Source organism: Mobula hypostoma, chromosome 4 (assembly GCF_963921235.1).
Source record: "Mobula hypostoma chromosome 4, sMobHyp1.1, whole genome shotgun sequence".
NCBI classification, from domain to species: domain Eukaryota; kingdom Metazoa; phylum Chordata; class Chondrichthyes; order Myliobatiformes; family Myliobatidae; genus Mobula; species Mobula hypostoma.
The window spans coordinates 49,285,282-49,302,997 of record NC_086100.1 but is presented as its reverse complement, the minus strand read 5'-3'; the positions used below and the strand labels follow the sequence as shown (position 1 = coordinate 49,302,997).

General features: G+C 41.7%; 1 protein-coding gene across 3 annotated transcripts in view; it reads left to right on the top strand.

Annotated features, from left to right (window-relative positions):
* Window positions 1–17,716, top strand: part of usp13 (ubiquitin specific peptidase 13) — a 108,892-nt gene that overhangs the window by 53,916 nt on the left and 37,260 nt on the right. For all 3 annotated transcript variants that reach the window (XM_063045759.1, XM_063045758.1, XM_063045760.1), the window contains exons 7-11: window positions 3,133–3,227; window positions 3,982–4,169; window positions 8,296–8,367; window positions 11,475–11,568; window positions 17,176–17,301. In XM_063045759.1, the coding sequence (XP_062901829.1) occupies window positions 3,133–3,227; window positions 3,982–4,169; window positions 8,296–8,367; window positions 11,475–11,568; window positions 17,176–17,301 (575 nt within the window). The remainder of the gene's footprint in view (window positions 1–3,132; window positions 3,228–3,981; window positions 4,170–8,295; window positions 8,368–11,474; window positions 11,569–17,175; window positions 17,302–17,716) is intronic.

Here is a 17,716-nt window from a genome sequence, read left to right as displayed (position 1 = left end):
AGTAATACTAATTAGGATAGTGGTAATGTAGCAATACTCCCGCTACTGAAAGCTGTTTGTAAAGAGAGATTGTTTCCGGGTTGCGGGGTTTTAGTTCCGTTCTTTCTGCCCAGTGCGCATGTGTGTATAGCTCCCCCGCCATGCACCGCGTTTTCAGCGTAGCTTGTGCTGCGTCAAAGTGACCAATTAGATTAGATAAAAGTACAGACTGTCGCAAACATCAATATACGGCACTCGCTCGTGATATCCTGATAGCATGGCGGAGGATCCACGAAAGAAGGTCAAAACGTACAACTTCCATCCAGAATGGGAAGAGGAATTTCTATTTACCTTGGTGAAAGACAAGTGTGTATGTATGTTGTGCCACCAAACACAAGCACTGTCTAAAAGAGGGTATCTGGAGAGGCACCACAACACCAACCACCAGAAATTTAAAGACACCTACCCCCCAAAGAGCGCAATTCATGCCAGGGAAGTTGTGGAGCTGAAATCGGGGTTGAAGGCCCAGCAATCCTTCTTCACAAAACATGCTGCTCAAAATAAGGCTGCTATTGAAGCATCATTTCATGTAAGTTACCTTTTGGCAAAACACAAGAAGCCTTTTACAGATGGTGATTTATTCAAGGAAGCAATGGCCATTACCGCAGAGACTGTTTTTAATAATTTTAAAAACAAAAATGGCATCACAACAGCAATAGATAATATACCGCTTGGCTCTGCAACAGTGACAAGGAGGGTAGAGTCATTGTCAGAGGATGTGGATCAACAAGTGTTAAAGGACTTGTCACTCTGTGAATATTTTTCACTACAGTTCGATGAATCCCTGGGTGTAATGCAAACAGCTCAGCTTGTTGTATTTGTCGGAATGGCTTTCCAGGATTTTACAACAAAGGAGGACTTCCTCACTCTTTTGCAATTAAAGGAGAGAACGAGAGGTGAGGATATTTACAATGAGTTTAAAAATATATATCCGTGAAAATGACATCCCCATTCATAAACTGGTGGCAATTACTACTGATGGGGCCCCAGCAAAGCGTGGTGTGCGCGTTGGTTTTATAGCACTGTACCGTAATGACCCTAATTTTCCCAGCTTCCTACATTATCACTGTGTGATCCATCAGCAGGCCTTGGCTGGGAAGGTCGTGGACTTCTCTCATGTAACGACACTGGTGGTCAAACTGATAAACGATTTGAGCAAAAGCACTTCAGCGCCACTTATTCAAAGCATTATTGGATGAGCTCGATGCCGCTTACGGAGACATAATTCTTCATGCTGATGTTCGGTGGTTGAGTCGCGGTAAAGTGCTGCAACGATTTCTTGACTTGCTGCCTGAGATAAAGACTTTCCTGTCAACCAGAAACGAGGAGCACGATGTCCCATGAGCTCCTTATTAGGTGCATTTATTTTAGCCGTTATGTCTGTCAGAACCCCCAGATCTTGCCTTTCACTAAGGTTGAGGTAGGGGATCTTGAACTTTAAAAAGTTGGTGACCACTACTCTACCAGGAGCAGTGCAGTTGTGGTCAATTGAAGATTTCAATTGGACTGAGGGGTCCAGACTATATAGATATCTATTTGTCTGGTTGTGCTTTTACTAATATTCTATATGTGTCTGTATATTCTAGGATTGGGCATCTAAGCCGCCGTATTGCCTAGAGGGCGTTGGGGCTAAGAGATGATCTTGATAGGCTGGGAGTTCTAGACTATATAGATGCACATTTTGTGTTGTTTTTTTTTTACTAATACTCTATGTGTGCTTGAATGTGCAAGGACTGGGCCTCAAGCAGGGGGTGGGGGCATCGACACTCTTTTATTCCGTGAATGTGTTCTTGTGTGCAACTGTTAAGGCTGATTTATACTTGTGCCTCAAATGGACGCCGTAACCTATGCAAGTGGCCTACGTGTGTTGTGAGCATTTATACTTGTGCGTTGGTGTGTCTGCATCGCTCTGCAATTCGGGCATGTTGTGCATGCGCACACACTTGCCCATGCAAAGGCTTTGTGGTCATGGTAGTCTTCCTCGGGGTAAACAAGTTTAAAGCGAGCGTCTTTTGTTGTAAAAGTGAAATGTGTCCTCTATAATTTCGGAGGTCTGTAAAGCTTTATGGAAAGCATTGCAGCCAGAGTTCCTTCCCTGCCCTGCAGTTGGCCAATGGGAAGCTATTGCAGCGTAGGAGGAAATGCGGTGATACCAAGCGGACTGATCACAGTTGTTGCGGTCTGCATTGCTGTGACGCGCAGTTACATTTTGGGAGAGGTGCGCGTCAGGCTACGGAGTAGGGATCCGAGTAGGTTCTGTGTAGGGTTTGCGGCGACGCCGTACCTACGGCATCGAGATGACGCAGAAGTATAAATCAGCCTTTAGTAATGTGTTTTTAGCACATTGACCCCGTACTAACAATGTCTCATTTGGCTGTATTCATGATTATTCAAGTATGGTTGAACGGCAATTAAACTTGAATTGAATTGAAATGTGGAACGAACTGCTTGCTGAAGTGGTAAATGCGACTTCAATTCTAACATTTAAGAGAAGTTTGGATGGGTACATGGATAAGAGAGGTATGGAGGTCTATGGTCCATGTGTTGGTATATAGGACTGGACAGAATACCAGGATGGCATGGACTAGATGGGCCAAAGGGCCTGTGTATTGTAATGCTCTGTAACTCTATTTGTAGATGAGTTATGGACCAGCTATGATTTTATTGAGGGGTGAATTGGCCTAATGTTCTTCTTTGTTTTAGCAAATGTAAGTAGTCCTTTCACACTCTCATGTTGTCAGACTTGTATATTCGTCTCTGCAGACAAGAAATGGCTTGCTTCTTTCCACCTGTAATTGCCTGTGTGTGAACGTCTAGCTCCATATACGGTATCTACACAATGGGAGCCCTTGAGCTAACATGATTCAATCTATGTGATGTGTCCATCTTGGGTGATATCAAAGCTCAATCTATCAACCTATCAATCTATCAATTGTAGTCAATCTATCAACCATACATCAGAATGGATGCAGAATTGGATGGCAGATTAATGACAAATGACAATAATCATTATATAGTCCATTTTAATTGTCTGGTTTATGTCTTTGTTAAAACCTGGTTGTTAAAATAGTTGTAATTTTGTTTACAATATAGGTGTATATTCATTTGATGAAGAGGAAGCAGTACTCGATGAAAATATTGCAGAACACTTGATGCACTTCGGTATCAACATGCTAACAATGCAAAAGGTGAGTGGAAAACAGCTATTTTCTCTTCATAAGGAAGAATACATTGTGCTGCTTACTGGGGATGCAGTAGCTGAAATGGCAGTCAATAGGCATGTACTCATTATGTGTGAGTAAGGTGGGAATGGAATTGAATAAATTGTTTATTTGTTAAGACCAGACATAATGAAACTCAGAAAATTTGCACTAAGTAAAAAGGTACCTTTTTGATGATTGGAGACCAGGAAATGGAGCAATTGCATGTTGTCACAACTCTGCAAAGAAGTTCAAGTCAAAGATGATATGACAAAACTTGATTGTCTTCAAACCAACTGTAATCCTTTGTCTTTCAATTTCCTTACAGGTAATGTGAGCCATGTGCATTAACACCCGCTTTTAGAAGGGAATATCTGGCTATATTTTCTGCACTTTGACCTTGAGTGTTAGGAAAAAAACAATGTACAAACACAAATGTATAAGTGTGGAAAATATAAATAGCTTTAATATAAACAGTTCAGATTTAATATTAGGATGAAGAATGGTGGTATTTGTTTTTGTTCTTTGCCACTGACAATATTTCTTTGGTTGGTTAGTTTCACAATATAGTTATTTCATCAATACTATAGATAATTTTGAAAAAAAATTTGAATGGAACTGTCCAACAGAGAAAAGGTATTATCAATTGTTTATCTATTGTAAAAATAAATGTAAAACATTAGTTATTAAAGTGTGAGTGGATTGGATAACATTTGAGTGTGTTTTTGCATCTGTTTAACAGTCTGAAAATGGTAATCCAGTCAATGATATAAAGCCACGAATCAGAGAGTGGGAGGTGGTCCAGGAATCTGGTACAAAGTTGAAGCCGATATATGGGTCTGGGTACACGGGCATCAAGAATCTAGGAAACAGCTGCTACCTCAGCTCCGTCATGCAGATAATCTTTAGCATCCCTGACTTTCAGAGAAGGTGAGCACCAAGTAGAAGTTTGTTTTTAAGTGTATGACAATGCTGCTCTGCGATTTACCGTTATATACTGTGGGATACTTTGTGCCTCCCAATTTTTGTGTTCCTTTTTCTCACCAATGAACTCACTTCTAAGTCCATGCCCTTCAGTCCTAACACCTCTATCAAATTTCTGCTACTGAAGCAGAACTAACACTGCCGTCATCACCACGTGCCTTTGACATCAGGACTGCTTCCTTCTTTGTCCCCCTTGACATAGCTGAGGAAAACATTGGCATGTTAAGTAACCTTCCTCTTCCAAAGCCCTTCCTTCATCTTCTTGCAGGTTGGAAGTACACTTATTGACTTCAGTTAGTGAGACAGTTGTTGCCACTTGCAGTGGCTTCTATTTCTGTGGCTGCATTGCAACTTATTCAGACTCTAGGATCTAGCATTGTAACTAATCAAATTGCAACCATACCATAGAACCATAGAACATTACAGCACAGAAACAGGCCTTTTGGCCCTTGGCTGTGCTGAACCATTTTTCTGCCTAGTCCTACTGACCTGCACCTGGACCATATCCCTCCATACGCCTCTCATCCATGTACCTGTTCAAGTTTTTCTTAAATGTTAAAAGTGAGCCCGCATTTACCACTTCATCTGGCAACTCATTCCACACTCCCACCACTCTCTGTGTGAAGAAGCCCCCCCAATGTTCCCTTTAAACTTCCCCCCTTCACGTTTAACCCATGTCCTCTGGTTTTTTTTTTCTCCCCTAGCCTCAGTGGAAATAGCTTGCTTGCATTCACTCTATACCCATCATAATTTTATATACCTCTATCAAATCTCCCCTCATTCTTCTACGCTCCAGGGAATAAAGTCCTAACCTGTTCAACCTTTCTCTGTAACTCAGTTTCTCAAATCCCGGCAAGATCCTTGTAAACCTTCTCTGCACTCTTTCAACCTTATTAATGTCCTTCCTGTAATTTGGTGACCAAAACTGCACAGAATACTCCAAATTCAGCCTCAACAATGCCTTATACAACCTCATCATAACATTCCAAGTTCTGATGCCTTCTGTTTTTTGCATACTGGTGATAGTTTCCGAGGATGTTTGCCAGGATCCACATGTAAACTATCAGCACCTGGATCTTTTTCTCTCATCACAAACTCCATGCCCAAGCTAGCAATTCCACATTCTCCTTGGCGACTGAATGATGAAAACCCAGTGTGATTTGTGCAAATATATATCCGAGATGTAACCTAAATCCTTCTCCGTCACGTCACATTGACTCCTTTGATGTCTCAGCTCCTCTAATAAAATCCTTTTCCCAGATACTGTTACCAATATCCTATCTGACATTATCCTCCTTTTTTCATTGCCCCTTTTGTTTGCTGACCTGAGCTCCTGATATGGCTAGTTTTAAAATTCCTAACCGTGTTGTCAAACCCCAGAATGGCTTTGCTATCCTGCTTCTTCTGTAACCTCCTCCTGCCCTATGACTCTCAAGGACGTCCATGCCCCTCCAATTCAAGCCCATCTTTAAAAATTCCATTTTCAACAGTACATCAGTGGGTTACTAGGAGAATGGGTTTGAGAAGGAAAATAAATCATCCATGATCAAATAGCAGAGCAAACTCTGGAACCGAATGGCCTAATTCTACTCCTATGTTTTGTGGTCTAACTCGCTGGGAATCTTGGCCTGCAAACTGGCCAGAACCTGATCGCTACCAGATGTACTTTGATTGTAACTGAGAGTACTTGCTGCCATTGCTGGCCCGAAGAAAACAATCATTTATTGCCTTCATCTTGAAGGTTGAAAAATAAAGCAAACAGAAAGTATTTGAAGATGTACAAAAGTGAAATAATGACCTGAATTTTGTAGTGAACAGCAAGGAAATGATGCTTATTGTTCACTATGCTGACAGCGATCCTTAGTGGCTCCTCAGGCCTGCACTAATGTGCTGTTGCGTACGGTACAGTCTGTGCTGTTCGGCATTGGGAATTTCTGTGATCAGCACTAAAAGGGTACTTCAACCAGCCACAAATTGCAAGTTGTACAGCAGTTGACTCTCAAATGCAATGACTTGTGTTTTAACGTAACCTCTGTGTGGAATTTGTATGTTCACAAACATGGTCACAGGCAAGCATATGGGGATAGCCGGTGTTCCTCGGCGAGATGGCAGGAGCTCAGTGGGCCAAGTAGCCTCTTTCTGTGCTGGAAGAATGAGATGGAATAAACAAACGTACTCATTAAACTGTAGGGAGGAAATGTGAATGAGGTTTAAATCGTGTACAAAAGTGAAAGAAAAATTTGCAAAAGACGAATCTTAGGAAGACTGAAAGAAAGTTTAATTCTGCTTTTTAAATATCTGCATTACTAAATATTTTGAAATCATTCTGATGGAATGAGATTCTACACATTGCAGTAGTTGTAACTTACCACTTCTTTTATTCGTGAATAGAGCAGACCTAATTTGTTCTGGTGAGGAGGAAGTGTATAAACATGTCATTGCATGTCCTTTACTGGCAAGCTTACCTACAAAGGTTATGAGAAGCTCAATATCTCCAACAGCAACTTGCAGAATTTCTACCTAGACCTAGTGCCTACAGGTCGCACTGACGAGTGATTTTCAGTTCGCTATTATCCACATGAAGCTGGGAGGTTACCCTATGACCATAAGACGGTAATACATAGGAATGAATTAGGCCTTTCAGCCCATCAAGTCTGCTCTATCATTTAATCATGGCTGATTTGTTATCCCTGTCAATAACATTCTCATAACAACACACATCAAAATTGCTAGTGAACACAGCAGGCCAGGCAGCATCTCTAGGAAGAGGTACAGTCGACATTTCGGGCCGAGACCCTTCGTCAGGACTAACTGAAGGAAGAGCTAGTAAGAGATTTGAGATGGGGAGGGGGAGATCCAAAATGATAGGAGAAGACAGGAAGGGGAGGGATGGAGCCAAGAGCTGGACAGTTGATTGGCAAAAGGGATATGAGAAGATCATGGGACAGGAGGCCCAGGGAGAAGGAAAAGGGGGAAGGGGGAAAACCCAGAGGATGGGCAAGGGGTATAGTCAGAGGGACAGAGGGAGAAAAAGGAGAGTGAGAGAAAGAATGTGTGTATAAAAATAAATAACGGATGGGGTACAAGGGGGAGGTTGGGCATTAGCGGAAGTTAGAGAAGTCAGTGTTCATGCCATCAGGTTGGAGGCTACCCAGACGGAATATAAGGTGTTGTTCCTCCAACCTGAGTGTGGCTTCATCTTTACAGTAGAGGAGGCTTTGAATAGACGTATCAGAATGGGAATGGGATGTGGAATTAAAATGTGTGGCCACTGGGAGATCCTGCTTTCTCTGGCAGACAGAGCGTAGATGTTCAGATGTTCAGTCTGCGTCGGGTCTCGCCAATATATAGAAGGCCACATCGGGAGCACCAGACGCAGTTTATCACCCCAGCCGACTCACAGGTGAAGTGTTGCCTCACCTGGAAGGACTGTCTGGGGCCCTGAATGGTGGTAAGGGAGGAAGTGTAAGGGCATGTGTAGCACTTGTTCCGCTTACAAGGATAGGTGCCCACGTGCCTCCGTCGCCAACTTACTCCAGTTGGCTTTCGGATTCGTTTTTGAACATATCCCTTTTGCCAATCACCTGTCCAGCTCTTGGCCCCATCCCTCCCCCTCCTGTCTTCTATCATTTTGGATCTCCCCCTCCCCCTCCCACTTTCAAATCTCTTACTAACTCTTCCTTCAGTTAATCCTGAAGAAGGGTCTCGGCCTGAAACGTCGACTGTACCTCTTCCTAAAGATGCTGCCTGGCCTGCTGCGTTCACCAGCAACTTTGATGTGTGTTGCTTGAATTTCCAGCATCTGCAGAGTTCCTCGTGTTTACATTTTTAAATACCATTCTCATGCCTTCTCTCTGTAACCTTTGATAACCCTTACTAGTCAAGAACCTTTCAACGTCCGCTTTAAATACACCTAATTACTTGACCACCACAGCCATCTGTGGTGATGAATTCCACAGACTAATCACCCTCTGGCTAAAGAAATTCCTCCTCAACTCTTTTTCAAAGGGACATCCTTGTATTCTGAGGTTGTGTGAAGTATGATATACAGTGTAGTGCCCTTGTTTTACAGGTACGTAGGAAACCTCCAAAGAATATTTGATTACTCTCCTCTGGATCCAACCCAGGATTTTGAAACACAGATGTAAGTACAGATTTTGGTGGGAAGTGTTACCAAATGGTTCTGTATGACTTGTATAACAGTAAACGTGCTTAAGGCAGAGTAGCAATATATTGTGTTGAAAAACAGAACGGCCTGGAGATCAGTCTGACGATCTATTAAGAGGGTTAGATTATTAGATTAGATTAGATTATGAGAACACTCAGTCCTCATTTATAAATGCATGCATTAAAAAATGATACAGTGTTCCTCCAGTATGATATCACAGAAACACAAGACAGACCAAGACTAAAACTGACAAAAACCACATAATTATAACAAATTTTGCACAACAGTGCAAAGCAGTACCGTAATTTGATAAGGGCAGACCATGGACACGGTAAAAAAAAAGTCTCAAAGTCCCGATAGCCCCAACATCTCATGCAGACGGTAGAAGGAAGAAACTCTCCCTGCCATGAGCTTCCAGCGCCGCAAACTTGCCGATGCAGCATCCTGGAAGCACCTGACCACAGTCCGACTCTTGAGTCCATGCGGAAACTTCGAGCCTCCGACTAGCCCTCTGACACCGAGCACCATCTCCACCGAGCGTTTGGACCCCGGCCCCTGCCGCCAAGCAACAGGCAAAGCCGAGGATTTGGGGCCTTCCCCTCCGGAGATTTTGGATCACACAGTAGCAGCAGAAGCGAAGCAAGCATTTCAGAAGTTTCACCAGATGTTCCTCCGTGCTCTCGTGTCTGCCTCCATCAAATCAGATTTGTGCACGGCCTTCTACTTGATAGATTACAGACATTCATCACTGGAGAGGCCACACACGCTGTGTCGTGCCGCCATATTCTTCTCCTCCCGATTAAGCTCTACTATGAGGATTGATGGGCAAGTGAATGGAAGGGGGGGGGGAAACAAAATAACAGTGCTGTAATTTGCAGGTTGAAATCTGTAACATTGAGATTGCATCTTCCACTACCAGGGTTGGTGGCATCAATAAAGTGGAGCCAGGACTCGAGAGAACACTGTTGCTGCTCTGGGAACACTGAGTGTGAGCTTGCCGAGGGACAGGGTGTGATTGATCAGGCTGCAGACCAAGATAAATCATCTTCAGGGATTCAAGCCCTTGGTGTATATCTGATCTCACTTGATATATTCAGCTTTCACTGACAAATCAGGAGCTGAGCTAGAGGACAGGAGTCTTTGGGATGGAGATCAGTTACTTTGCCTCTGCCCCCTTCTCGTCATCTGCCTTAAGAAGCAAGCAGGAAACTCTCAGTCTGCAGTTCTCTAGGTGGGCCGTGGTAAATGCAGAATGAAAGAAAGGAGAACATTTCCATCCTGACTAGATCTCATTAAAATATAGTTTTAAAAACAACAGTCACACCACTTAACCACATTAATGTTTCCAACAGCTAGGATTTATTGCTGGTATTTTTATGAAGGCGGGAGTAAGAAGTGTACAACACAAGCAAAAGCAAATTTAAAGTGCATATTTTGGCAAATATTCACTGCTCACAGCTGTCTAATGCAAGATTATCCTGACTTAGCCAGTAAAGACAAAATGATGACTTTTCCCCTAATCAAAAAATGTATCTCCATGCAAAAATATGATCAGAAATCTCTTCGACAATCACTTACTTATTCGGCTTTGCTGAATTTGAAAAGCCATTGTTTGTACAGAATATGAGCTTTTGGCATGAGGAATTAGCTTTTACTCGTCAGATTGTTCACTTTATTTGCTATTTGATACTGAGTTTCAATGAGTAAGAAACTATTTTTCAGAGTTTAAAGACAAAGGCAAGAGAATCATCATAAAGAGTGTACACTCAGTGGCTACTTTATTAGGTATACTCTACACCTGCTTGTTAATGCAAATATCTAATCAGCCAATCATGTGGCAGCAACTCAATGCATAAAAGCATGCAGACATGGTCAAGAAGTTTGGGTGATGTTGAGACCAAATATCAGAATGGGGAAGAAATATGATCTAAGTGGCTTTTTACTCTGGAATGATTGTTGGTGCCAGACTGGGAGGTTTGAGTATCTCAAACTGCTGACCTCCTCGAATTTTGACGTACAACAGTCTCTAGAATTTACAGAGAATGGTGCAAAAAAAACAAAACAAAAACATCCAGTGAGTGGCAGTTCTTTGGGGGAAAATGACTTCTTAATGAGAGAGGTCAGAGGAGAATGGCCAGACTGGTTCAAGCTGACAGGAAGGTGACAGTAACTCAAATAACCACATGTTACAACGGTAGTGTGCAGAAGAGCATCTCTGAACACACTACTTGTTGAATCTTGAAGTGCTTGGGCTACAGCAGCAGAAGACCACAAACATACACTCAGAAGGCCATTTTATTAGGTGCAAAATGTACTGAGTGTCTATTTCAGATGTGAGAAAGCTGAATGAATAGTGATTGCTGAATAAATAGATTAAACACATTGTGCATGGTACAAATTCTTTTGGTACTGATTGGGAGAAAGTAATCATTTTGTCTTCACCAGCTTACTCAAGATATAATACAGTATGTATCAGGATAATCTCTTGATTACATAGCTGTGAGCAGTTGACATTTGCCATAAAATGCTCTTAAACATTCTGCTGTGTTAAATGCCCATTTTCATTATGGCGAGAGGGAAAAAGAAACAGCCATAAATTCTACTAAGTTGTCAGAGTTGTAGGTTGGTAGTACTCAAAAGTGATGAGATTGCTTTCAAATAAGATTTTGGACCCTCATACTCGGGATTGAAATTTTCTTCTGTTTAAATTTGGTAGTTCACATTGTGACCACTGGGTGGAGCACCTCTCTGAGCTCATATAAATGAATCAGGCCACTTGATCACATCTGCTCCAGCAGATGTGTAGAATTGATCTTGTGTGTCCTACTGCACATTTTCTGTCCCTCTTCTGCCTTTAGTTTCATGTCTTATCCCACTTATTTTCTTCACGGTAGTAATGGCTTGAATCTGGGAAATAACATTACAAAATTAATTCTGCCTTTTTATCTGTTCTCACCTCTTTTTACCACTTTGTCAGAATTGGTGTGAATCTTTGGGACTCAATAATAAACTTGCTTTCTATCTGTGTACAGAACGTACTTCTCATACGTAATTGAGCTGACAGCTGTGGTATTTTTTTAAAGGGCCAAGCTGGGACATGCACTACTCTCAGGCCAGTACTCCAAACCTCCAGTGAAGTCTGAGGTTATCGAACACGTGATGAAAGAAGAAAACAAGGTAGTTGTTTCCCTGTGTGTGGCTTGAAACCTCGGTGTGACACAGTGGAGGTTCAAAGAACAGTAAACTGTTTTACACCGTGGCAGTCCCAACAGCACATTGTTATGTGGTCGTTGCATGTTTTAAATAAATGAGAAATGTTTCATGTATGCCTGAAGCAAAGTTGGGATGGCATAGCTAAGAATTGTTAAAATTTGATGGAATTGATTTTGAAGAACACTGCTACATATTCAGTTTTTTCTGCAGAAGAAGGATCCTGAAGGAAGTGCTAGAAGTTTGTTGGTCTCAGACTGAGTTTATGTATTTGATCTCCATTTTCCACCATATCACAGGCCTTTCCCTTTTTTCTTTTCTGCATCCTTTATTGGTTGAATTTAATCCTTGGCTGCTGTGCTAAATGAGAAACTGAAGTGGCTGTGTGTTGTATTCACCTTCCAAAGTTCAATTTCATTAAAGCTTTTAGTCCAAGAAAGTACTCAAAATGCTCTGTAATGAAGAAGCAGGCATCTGCCTTTAGAATACAAAATGGGGAGGCTACTCCTGATTCCCACATCCACAGGGGTTACTGGCAGAGATCCTCTGATTAGGAAACATGTACAGTAGCTGGGAACATGTGTCAGGTTTCCAATCAGAAAGAGCACTGATGGTGGAAATCTGAAATGCAAGCAGAAAATGTTGGAAGGACTCAGGTCAGACGGCATCTGTAGAGAGAGAAGCCTAGTTAACATTCTGGGTTAGAGACTCTGAGTGTTTCCAGCATCTTCTGTCTATTCACGTGTTCAGTTCTGATAGTTTTAGTCAGATGGTTTTCAAGAAATGCCAAGAAATATTGAAAGTCAGTGAGTAATAATTTGTCAAAACGAAGTTGCACAGTTCCAGGAATAATGATGAAGCAGAAAGAATTAAGAAAAAATATACAGTGGTGTTTGGTGAGTTGTGAGTGTAATTATCCTAATAGCCTAGGTGCACAATGCATAAATATTTTCTGAGGCACTGCTTTAAAAGCACTGCATTACATTTGGTTCTATACAAGTTTGCATTTTTTTAAAAAAATCCCTCGAAGTTGGTGAATATTCCCATTATCCACTGGATTGTGGTTTTTAATCATTTTGTATTGCAACCCGGAGAAGGTGATCCCATTCTGCATCACTTTGTAGTTAATTTTATTCATGTAATCTGATTTGCATTCGACATTCATTATTGGAGTAAAGTGAATTTCTGCTTCGTATCCGTACTAAGTTTATAATATGTGATTGTGCCCTGAATTTTGCTTCTCAATAGCTGTAAACTGCAGAACATTAAGTAGCCATTTAACCCATAAGGTTTACACCTCTGTAACTGGTTGGAGTTAACCTTTTAATCCTTATTTAGGTTTTCCTGTGAGTTGGACAATAGTTCTGATTAACTCAGTAACAGCTCATTATTGCGACATTCAAAGCTTCATTCAGTTTAGACTCCTGCTATGTTGGGCACCAGAAATGTACAAAAAGTGCTGAGACGGTTTTTCTGCAATTTACTCAAGGAAATGAGGTGTATAAAATATGCAAATGGTGATGACTGTCAAGTCATTTAGTTGCAGTGTGAGTGAGTTTCATTTGCAAATAATTCATAGATTTTAATCATGCCACATCTATGTCACAGTTACTTTTTAATATTCTGTGGATGTCTAACATGTATTTCTGAATTGTACATAAACTGTATTCTGTTCAGAGTTTGAAACCTGGATTTTAACTGAACGTACAGAGAACTGGTCTCTGGCTATCTTCTCTCATGTTTGAGTATCATTCCTGAAATGGGAGTTCTGGTCAGCCAGTTTAAAGCTTATGGTTCTCATTCAACACAAAGGTTTAAATTGGTCCAAATGTGATTCTGCAATATTCTTGTTGAGTCCTGCAAGCCACTTGAGTCAGAAGTTATATCCTTACTTAAGTCTGATTCTCCCAGAATCAAAGGTTTTTTTTTGCTGTTTGGTTTGATCTGAGATTTTATAAACTGCAGTTTGCCTTTTTTTCTATACAATGATTGTTGCCCTTATGACTTGGTTATAAGGTTGTCATAGCCGGGGGAGGTACTGGGGATAAGCTTCCAGTACTTATCAAATGCTCTCAACTGCGTACACCTCAAATATCCTGACAGCCGAATCCAACTCCCAGTCTTCATGTGTAGCTTAGCTACTTAGCCTGGCGGGACTATTTCTACCAACAGGGGAAGGGGCAAAGGCGGGCTACTGGTGCCTTAAAAACAGTCACTTTGGCAGATGGGGCTCTTCAGCTGTGGTTGGCAGTTCTTCTAGTAGAAGGAAAATTCTGATCTCAGACCTCCAGAGCTTTTCGTCTATACGTACCATGGGGAAGGCTTCGGGAGTAAACGCTGAGGAAAATTCCGGAACTGGACTCCCTAAGGCCGTCCTACATTGATTTCAATGCTGACCGGCAATTCCTACAATGCCACTGGTACCAAACGGTATGGGTCTCTCCCATTCCTTTGGTTCATCAGCTGCATGGAGAGGGGGAGCCTGGTGGGCAACAGCTCGCTCACCCTATTGCACTGCCCTGACTTGTTATCACCTAGATAGCTAGGACGCGATATCCATGGTCAACCCTGACTAATGGAGGGCTCAACTATGGACTTCTGGAGAATATTCATTATTCTAGCCCTTTGGCAGCTAAATCAAGCAAATTGGTAGGGGTTCATTCATAGCACATTACTCAATAGACAAGTGTAATGTGTGGGATCTATCTGTTGGATAGTACAGGTTTAGTTCAATGTTTGAACCTTCTTTGAACAATCTGTGGCCTTTAGGAATGGCCGGCTGTGAAATGTGTGGAGACCATGAGTGCTTCTGTGAGGTTTCACAGCTCTGAATATTTCTCAAGAGGATTGGATTCATCAGTCCCAAGTTCCAACCTGCAGCACTCTCCAACCATGACCCATTTATACTGGAAATGTAAAACAGAAAGTTGAAGTTGCTGTAAATTTGTAATAAACACAGATGAAAGGTTATCACTCGGAAACTTTAACACTGTGGTCTGTCCATTAATGCTACCTGGCATACTGAATATTAGCAGCATTTTCTGTTTTTATGCGCAATTGAAAAGTAAGTTCAGTACTTGTTAGCTGCCCAAGACCCTGCCTGGCTTAAATTTCAGGTTATGCTTTGTTGTGAACTCTTACTCAATTTTTCACTTTACCCCGTTATACAACTTCGGTAACAGAGCATTCAGTCCAGTCTTGAGTACACAGTCAGGCAAAAGTGTGAAATGCAGGGAAAGAGAGTCAGTTGGGAGAGAATATTTGCACAACTTGTGGCTTCTTTCTAAACCTGAATCCAAGTGGCCTGCTGGCTATCTATATGACAGTTAGGGCTGTTGGCATTGTGGATAAAAATGCAATTTTTTTTGCTTTTAACTTTATTTTTTATTTAAGGCATCCATTAGTCTTGCAAGACCATGGATTTGCGCCTGGAAAGTCTTCACTCTCCAGGGCGCAGGCCTGGGCAAGGTTGTATGGAAGACCAGCAGTTGCCTATGCTGCACAACACCAGTGTTGTCCAAGGGAAGGGCAAGGGTTGATACAGCTTGGCACCAGTGTCGTCCTAGAGCACTGTGTGGTTAAGTGCCTTGCTCAAGGACACAACACGCCACCTCGGCTGGGTCTCGAACTCATGACCTTCAGATCGCTAGTCGAATGCCTTAACCACTTGGCCACATGCCCACAGTTCTGCTTTACCTGTGTGTTAATGTCACATACTGAGCTGATGAAGTGGAAATGGTTGGGTGGTTCTCTTGTCAATCCAGCCTGCTGATTTGGTAGGGAAACCATAGTCCGTCAGCTTTTTGTGATAAAATTGGATTCTATGCATAAGAGCAATTCCTCTAGTTCTATTGTGAAGTTTCTCTAAATGTTCAGCTTTTCCTGGCTTTTGAATTAAGTTGATTTTACATTGATCCTTCCAGAACACAGAAGCTAAATGTACAGCAGTGTTGAGATCTCTATCTAAATGAAAGTGTAAGTGGGCAGATAGTAAGTTTACAAAAGGCACATAAGTTGGTGGCTTGTAGATAGTGAGGGAGTTTGTCAAAAGATTCAGTGCAATTCAGACATGAGATTCTGCAGGTGCTGAAAATAGATATAAGTGTTGGAAGTTGGGCAGGGAAATGACAGATGGAATTTAATGCAGACAAGTGTAAGGTGGTGCATTTTGGGAGCTCAAATTCAAGAGGAACATATGCAATAAGTATCAGGATCTTTAGAGGCATTGATGTACAGAGGGGTCACGTGGTGCAAGTCCATAGCTCTCTGAAAGTGCAATACAAGTACTGTAGATAGAGTATTTAGGAAAGTGTATGGCATTCTTGTCTTCATCAGTTGAGACATTTAGTTATCAAGCCCTGTCATAACTGTATAAAACTCTGGTCAGGCCACAGTTGTACAGTTCTGGCCACCTACTGTAAGAAGGAAATGAAGACTTTAGAGAGAGTGTGGAATTGGTTCACCAGGATGCTGCCTGGATTGGAATGGATTAACCATTAGGAGAGGCTAGATTCACCAGGAGGCTGCCCGGATTGGAATGGGTTATCCATGAGGAGAGGCTAGATTCACCAGGAGGCTGCCCGGATCGGAATGGGTTATCCACGAGGAGAGGTTAGATTCACCAGGAGGCTGCCCGGATTGGAATGTTTTGACCATGAGGAGAGGTTAGATTCACCAGGAGGCTGCCTGAATTGGAATGGATTAACCATTAGGAGAGGTTAGATTCACCAGGATGCTGCCTGAATTGGAATGGATTATCCATGAGGAGAGGTTAGATTCACCAGGATGCTGCCTGAATTGGAATGTTTTGACCATGAGGAGAGGTTAGATTCACCAGGAGGCTGCCCGGATTGGAATGTTTTGACCATGAGGAGAGGTTAGATTCACCAGGAGGCTGCCTGGATTGGAATGTTTTGACCATGAGGAGAAGTTAGACAAGCTTGGATTTTCTCTGTAGTATCAACCTAAGGGTGACCTATTAGAAATATGTGAAGTTATGAAAGATTGTGATAGAGTAGAAAGTCAGTGTGTTTCTCTTCAGGGGGAAAAGTTATATACAGACGTTTGTATGAGAAGGCATAGGTTTAACGTGAGAGGTGGGAAAACTTAAAGGAGATTTGCAAGGCAAGTTTTTTTTTCTGATGCAGAATGATAGATGTCTGGAACCCTCTCTGGTAGGGGAGGTGATGGAAACATTTAGGCAGACACAAACATGCATGGAATAGAGGAATACAGATTTCGTGCAGGCAGATATGGTTAGCTGGAGTAACGTCATGCTTGGTGCAGATACGGGGATGGTGGTGGGGAAATGAAGGGCCTCTTTCAGTGCTGTATTGTTCCACATTCTGTTCTAGGCCTCATGCTTGTATGTAAATTGTCTGATGCTGACCAACAGGTCGGCAAGTTGAGCCAACATCTATTGTGATTAATATTACAGAAGACCAGGATTAATCTAATCAGTTACTGGAGCCTGTTCCAGCATTTACTTTGTTTGTGGCTCTTTTATTTTTCCTTTCTTCATTCTGCTGTCGTTAACACAATAACCTGTTTAACGCCCTGTTTCAATAATTGCAGCCTCAGCAACAAGGGATGGCACCCAGAATGTTTAAAGCCTTAGTTGGAAAAGGACATCCAGAATTTTCATCAAATCGACAACAGGATGCATTAGAATTCTTTCTGCATTTAATCAACCTTGTAGATGTAAGTCTCCAAATGGCAACAAATGTCTTTACTTCAGTTTCAAATTTTGGTTTTAGTAGGTATTCTCCAAAATTTCTTATTGATGGATAGGTCCTTTTAAAAAAAAAACAGATTTGTTACTAGGAAATTGTATTGCCAAATTTATTCATGATATATTATCTCTTTTAGTTTGGTTTCAATATAGAACAATTCAATGTTGAATCGCTATGCATTTAAATTTCTGAAAGTGGGATTCGGGGTTCATTTGATTCTTAGCGGGCTACAAGTTCACTAACATTTGCAATCATTCATTGTAAAGTGTCCATAAGAAAAATATTTTGTTTTAAAATCAACCTTTAGTGCACTCCTCTTTATCCAAGCGTAATTTTCTTCGATATAAAGATAAAAGATCTTGCTAATGTCTTAAGTAGGACAT